The 7225-nt window shown below is 39.9% G+C and overlaps 1 protein-coding gene across 1 annotated transcript in view; it reads left to right on the forward strand.

Moving 5' to 3' along the window:
* ZMYND8 (zinc finger, MYND-type containing 8) overlaps positions 1-3956 on the forward strand; it is a gene marked incomplete at its 5' end in the record, with an annotated part of 32375 nt that extends 28419 nt beyond the window's left edge. The window contains 4 exons of the mRNA XM_008946387.1: positions 1-9; positions 1778-2017; positions 2169-2326; positions 3759-3956. The exon at positions 1-9 is cut by the window's left edge and continues 82 nt beyond it. Of these exons, the coding sequence (XP_008944635.1) occupies positions 1-9; positions 1778-2017; positions 2169-2326; positions 3759-3956 (605 nt within the window). The remainder of the gene's footprint in view (positions 10-1777; positions 2018-2168; positions 2327-3758) is intronic.
* Positions 3957-7225: the final 3269 nt, after the last annotated feature.

The following is a 7225-nucleotide window of genomic DNA, read 5'->3' on the forward strand; positions in this document are numbered from 1 at the left end:
ATAATCTAGGTATGAAAATGGCAGTCCAAAATAATGTGTCAATTTTTGTCCTAAGTTAAAAATCCAAATGCTTGTAGTATGCACTACCTTCACCATATGACACTACAGATAGTCCAAGTGAAGGACAGACAAGCTTACGTTATGTTCTGTGCTGATGTTAGCAGACACCTTTTGAGTACATAGAGTTCCTTTGTGCATATTAAACAAGAGGAGTTCAGCCCTTTGAGACAAATATAGGCTAAAGAGATTTTTTGATAGGACAGAATAATTCTTTAGTTTATGCATATTTGGATAATCTTCATGAGACATTTTATGATGATTATTTTGTACTAATTCTTATATGAACCAGGCAGAGGAACCTGCTTCCTCTGATATCTTGGTAGATTGTAGCTGATATTTAGCTTCAGATAATTTGTTAGTGTATTTATTTATTTAAAGTTAATAGATTGCCTTGACTCAATCTTGGGGCCAAACTGTCAGTAAAATAAAGTCAAAATACTACTTTAAACAGATAAAAGAATGTTCTTCCCAGGAAGTGGGATTTTCATCTCTACATTGATTCAGCCATATTGGCAGGAAATGATTAAAATGTGATTCCTCTTAAATTACCTTTTTTAATGCACTGACTGTGGGAAGGTGGTTGCAACTGCATGATCAAGTCTCCTTTAATGCAGTCCAAACAGCCTCAGGACCATGTGATATAGTGTCTTCATCCATTTTTTGACTCACCTTTTGCAGAGCACATTTGGAATCAAAGTGAATTAACATCTGAATAACATCATATTCACACCCATGTCTCTGGTTTATTAGTAACATTTTGCTCTTTCAAATCAGGGTAGAGCAGTTTTTCCACTGCTGCAGTCCCAATTATAGCATGCTTCATAATTACTTGGATATGGCAACAACTCATCTGCAACTCTCAGAACTGAATGTATAGGTGTGCTCAGAAATAAAAGGAAAAAAAAAAAAAAGTCCTTTAAACCCTTTGTCACCAGTTTAAGCTACTGGTTACTGGTTTATATAAACACCTTTAATGGTGTTTTGAAAGTATGTCCACTTCAGTTTTTCAGAAGACTCAAAGATGCATCCTGAGTCAAGATGGCTAGAATTGGAATGCTCTACTTGTGTTTGCCCACTTCCTTGAAGATTCTGTCAAGCTCTGTCACTCACAGTCACTCATAGTGTCTGAGTTGTCAGTTGATAACTGCATTAATAGTGAGTCACTCTCAGAGCAATCCTGAAGTAAGGCTCAGATGAACAGCATTATTCATGCAGTGATGAGTTTTTGTAACTTTGACAGTGTGCCTCTTGGAACTTTCACATTTTTCTTTATAAAGAAGCCAAAGATACAATGAACAATCGATTTGCTGTTACTTACGGGACAAGAGAAAGAACAGAATTCTCTTTACCTTCTGAACACTGGAGCAGAAAAGAATTTTGAGCTTGTAAAGACAAAGTACATCAGCAGCAGCTGCATACATTCTTACTGTGTTTATGGTGCACCTGGTACACCTGGATTCTGGTCCTTTAAGGGAGATCAAGAACTAAAGTGTTAAACAAATGGAAGGTAATGCTCAAGGGTAAAAATAATGGTGCTAGAGGAAGACAAAAAAATGGAAGACTTTTATCGGGTAGGTATGAAACAGATGCCTGAACTCAGGAACTATTTTGTTAGTTTTAAATTCACGTTGTCTTTAATCTCATGAAAACTGCTGTTTGCACTTTGCTGTTTGGGGGTGGGAATTGCAAAACTCATCTTCCTTTGCCTCTTGAGCAGAACTGACAATGGCTGAAATGCGTCAGAGTCTAGAACAAGAGCGAGATCGTTTGATTGCTGAGGTGAAGAAGCAGCTGGAACTGGAAAAGCAGCAGGCAGTGGATGAAACTAAAAAGAAGCAGTGGTGTGCTAACTGCAAGAAAGAGGCCATTTTTTATTGCTGTTGGAATACTAGCTACTGTGACTATCCCTGCCAACAAGCACACTGGCCTGAGCATATGAAATCTTGCACACAGTCAGGTAACCTCACTCTGGGTTGCTTGTTTCACTGCGGAGGGGTTGGGGTGGGTGCAATGCACAGTGACCCAGTCCTCTTCATTTCCATGCCTGAGGAGTGACTGTGGACTGGTACATGAGTAGCAGCTACTTTCTCTGTTTTCCTTTATTTTAGCTACTGCAACACAGCAAGAAACAGATACTGAAATTAGCACAGAAACATTAAATAAATCATCCCAGCCCAGTTCAAGTGTACAGCCTACACCCACAGAAACAGCCAGCACCCCTAAGGAAAAGGAAGGTTCTGCTGATAAAAGCAAAGAGAGTGTTACAGTGAGTATCGTTGTGGTCACTTAATTTTTTTATTTTTTATTTTTTATTTTTAAGATTTCTCTGAAACCTATCCCTAAAGGCTTGCCTGGACCTGCCAGGAATTCGTATTATTTCCGTATTTCAAAGAATGTGATTTGGGGAATAAGACAGGGTGTTGTGTGGTTATTTTCTTCATCTTGGAAAAAAAAAAAAAAAAAAATCTCTCCTTCTGTCCTCTGGGCACACCCTTTCCCCTCACTGATTCCCAATAAAACCTTGTGTTGGCTTGACTCATCCTTCCAGCCGAAGGGGACTGGACCTCTTTCTCTCTCTCTCTCCAGGACCCATCAGTGTAGCTTCTGGTCTGGATCTTTCGATACAAGTTGCCTTCTGATAAGCAATACTGACTGCAGCACTTCCAAGCCCTTCTTGCCTGGGGGTTCAGAGGCCAAGCTCAAGACCTGCATTCAAATCAACTTACTTTATCACAACAGACTGCCACTAGGGTACCACAATGTTCCATAACACTGATACAACAATTCACCTGGATCTACAGCTAACGGAGCAGTGTGCAGTTACAAAATCCTCCATAGCATCTACTCTGATAGTATTCAGTAGGCAAGGATGAGCAAATGCTCTAATAAAAGGGACTGAATATTGCATATATAGAAATTGTTTATAGAGAAGATTCTGCTTTATAGGTAGGGCTTGAGTATTAGCAATTTCAGCATCGTTTTTCTTCTGCCCTTGCAAGATTTATTAAATGAAAAATTTAAGAGGGGCTGATCCTTCAAACCCTTACACATGATCCCCCACGTCAGTAGGAGCCTTGTTGTATTTTAAAATATTAAAAGCAAACTAATTTTGTAGTATTGTGATTCCAGCATGATGTCTCATTGAGATAGTCCTATAGAATTGGGAAGCATAGTAAACTAGAGAGCTGTGTTCATTTCTTGACACTTTTGCTACTGTCTGGTGTTAGATCTCTGGGCTTGACATGTCATCTAAGGGAGTTACTTGGGAAACAGATTTGTAGAGGGGAAAAAGGATGTGCTGTTCCACCTAAATGCTTTGGGGAAGTTAAACTCTGGCTCAGTCAATTTTCATGCGCATTGCCTGTGGCAGCACAACCTTTGTATTACTGGGAAAATAGGGGATGGGAGAAAATCAATTACCTAAAACCTTTGCCAGGGAATATTCCAGTTACACAAATCTGGAATCACTTTCACATAAATTGTTCTACCTGAAACATCATGCTGTATACATTGATCATGTTCATAGTTTGAATTTTGTTTTATTAACAAAAAAGTAACCTGTGAATTCATTAAGATGCAAATTTTTAACACAAACAAAACATCCAACATAAATTTCATATTATAATAATAATAACAACTAGGTGGAATTCGTGTAAGAGCTGAGACTTCTACTGAGGTTGCCTGTGCTGTCTCTGCAGATAGCAACAGGTGTGACAAGCAACCAGCCTATAAAACTGGTCCAGGTACCGCAGACCACCACCTATATTCCAACTACTCAACCCACAATTGTAAGTACAACATCATCATTTACAGTCTGCAGTAGAACTGTTCCTGGCATTAAAACTGCTCAGTATTTCTGGGGGGTTGTCTCCGTCTGCTCTTCTGCTGAGATATGAATTCACTGGTATAGTCTCTCAACTTGCAGTGCAAAATGTCTCATTTTGCTGTGCAACGTCCCACCCTTTCATTTCACCATTCATTATCACAAGGGTTCAGAATTGTCGTTAAGCATAGTGACAGCACTGAGGACAGTCCGGCTTCCCTCTTACATTCAGGCCTTAGTTACTTGTCTGTTTCGTGTATATACTTGACACAACATCCGTGTAAATATATAGAATTCATTTTAAGGATCTTTTTGTCTATGGTATCCTAAAAGAGGTTTAATTGATTCTGAGCTATGCTTGATATTCCTGTGACATCTCAGTGTGATGAAAGAGAGGACGTATTCGTCGGTAGCGTATCTCCCATGCGGTCTTGTCTGTTAGCGTTACGAAATTACAGCAGCGGCACTGGAATCAGACCTGGTTTTTCCTTCAGAGACGTAACAAAGGACCCTTGAGTTCCCTAGTGTCAGTCACAGGAGGCAGGAGTGAGGCTGGCTTGTGTGCTTCGTGCACCGTAGTGCCCTGTCCGTTTAGCAGTGGTGTGGTGCAGCGCTGGCTGCTGCCTGGCCGGGCCTGAGCTGCCGCTGTCTCTGCCCGGTGGCCAGCCCGGCACGCTCGTCACTGGGCGCTTGGCAGAGGAGCCCCTGTGGACATCAGTCCATTTTCTGACTGGTTACATCATGTGTGGTAGTAGCTGCGTATTAACTTGTCAGTGTACCTTAATCACACTGCGATTGTGAGGCCTAATTTGCTCTAGAAGTTGCTCTGTCCTTGTCCTTGTGTGCACAGACCCTCGGGCAGCCCCTGACCCGCCTCTGTGCACGCCTGCAAACGCACGCACAGATGGACAGTATTTCCTAGCAGCGTTGTGTTCCACACAAATGTTACTGCTCTGAGTGGGGATCATGACTTTTCACATTCCTAGCGGCATTTTCACTCACTTTGTCTCAACTGAGAGCACTGTGCACCTTCGCAGCATCAGCCCTAAGTCTCTCGGACTAAATTACCGTAACGACAAGGTTTTATACGTGTTTTAAAATCAAATAGCAAACATCAGTGACGTTAGGCTCTTCTGTGAATAGCTGAGAGGTTGTAAGATCATATGGTGATTTTGTGTAATACGCAGAAAAACGGCAGTTACCTTCATTGGTTTTCTGTAATACAAAGTGTATTGGGTTATGTAAAGCATCATGGGAACGTCTGAAAGGTTTCAGCCTTTATTTGTGCATGTTTAAACTTTGTACACATTTGCATTAGTCTTGCACAGTTACAGACACCTCTGTACTCTAATGACTGCACGTGCAATTTAAATAATTTTAAACCTTAGTGCATGTTTAATATGTATGCAAAATGTACATATGTGTAAAACTGGCAGAGGTGGAAAATTTACCTCTCAGGGAATGATCTTAACACATTTAAGGAGTCTCTCACATTCCATATCCTGGTCGCTACAAGAACTGAAACTTAATTTTTTCATTTGGGTAAGTGTGTGTATTTAAAAGGTGGCGGTGGCAGCCTTGATTTCCCCACCTGTAGTACTAACAGTGACTTAACATAATGGCTTCTTTAGGGTTCAGTTTGCGTTTCGTGTCCAACTAGAGATTTCTTCCTCTGAACAACTTCCAGTGTATCTTCTGGGTACCATTTCCACTGAACCCTCTGTACACATCTGAAATTGTTACAAAATGGCAGTAATGTTGAATTTATTTAACATATTGGTTCCATGTTTGGGTTTTATTCCTTCTGCAGTTAAAACAATGTAAAAATATGAATTCATCGTCTCTGCATTCCAGGCACTGGAATGAGTAGGCTTCTGGAAGGCATAGACTGTCACAGAGGAGCTGATAAGCACTCTCGGCTGTAATCCATCTCAGTAGGGGTACTCAGTCCTTGGTGAATACCACTAAGACACTAATGTGGTTTCTGAAAACAGTGTGGGGAAACTTGGCTTCAGTGAACTTGTATTTCTTCTGCCATGTTCTCTTTGGAATGTCACGCTACCATCAGGGGGAAGATCTGACCATCCCTTTCAGATTCCTCAGAATCTTACTTCCTGTTTCTTCCACAAAATATTGTGAACTGAAAGGGATGCATTTGTTTTATCACAGGAATTGTATCAAAACATACTTGCAGCTTGTACCATATAGGCATTTCTAGACTTTCTCACATTTTTGGAGGAAGGTTAATATACAGACTTAAAATTCAATAAATACTTTTCCAGATCTTCCAGAGTGATGTGACCTTGACCAGATTGTTTAACAGTCTTGTGCCTTTGTCTCCACATCTGTAGAATCAACTACCACCTATAGACATGTCCTGAAACTTCATTTGTCAAGATTTATAGATCATGATCTGTATGATGGAAGTGAAAAGTTTATTCTATATTAATATTTTTGCAGGGTGTATAAGGCAGTTCCCAGTAATGCTGATGTTTTTGTTACTGATTTGTGCAAAAGTTAACTTAAGTACTTTTTTTGTTGAAATGGATGTCTTTGTTCTCTTCTGTGTAGACTGAATGCATGGGGGAGTTCCTTTTGGGGAAAAAGATTTAAGTAATGTGTAACAAGAATATACTTATAAACAAGGGTATTTTTGTACTCCAGTTTGATTTGTCAGAAGTTTTTCAAACAACAAAGGATTTTCTTAGTCCGTTTTCCTCTTCCCACGTATTAGTTTGGGGAAAATACATAACTGGATGTAACTTTGAAAACCTAACTCTCCAAGCACAGACAGACTGTGTACAGTACCTCTAGGACCACCTGTCCCTGTAATTATATAGTAGTAGTAATAATAATACAGAAAAACTCTTGGCTAGGGGAAAGTAGTACACTACTTTCTGCCCTGGAATGAGGTCATACTGCTGTAATAAAGGTACTGATTCTTGCTCAAAAATTTGAACTTGTTCTGGATTTTCCCTGGAAAAAGAAATCTCTATTTCTGTGGTCATGTTTATGTGACCATTAACATAACAATATGTTTCTCTTGGTTTTAATCCACAGACCATTCCTGTAGTGGTAAGTCCTTCTGCTGGGACAGTGGCAATGAGAACTGGAGTTCAGTATGTTCAGACCACAATGCCAGTCCAAGTACGAAGAGTCTAACTGCTAACAAGAAGTCCATACAATTGTTGGAATAAGTAAATCTAATAGAAATGTGAAAAATAAACACAGTTCTTTGGATTAACCTCAAAGGTTCAGACTCTAGCTTTGTATTTGTGTACAAAGGTTTAACTACACTACATTAATGTAAAGCATTAGCACTGGCTTAGAAAAGCTGAGGAC

The sequence above is a fragment of the Merops nubicus genome, unplaced genomic scaffold (assembly GCF_000691845.1).
Source record: "Merops nubicus isolate BGI_N331 unplaced genomic scaffold, ASM69184v1 scaffold7448, whole genome shotgun sequence".
Classification (NCBI taxonomy): domain Eukaryota; kingdom Metazoa; phylum Chordata; class Aves; order Coraciiformes; family Meropidae; genus Merops; species Merops nubicus.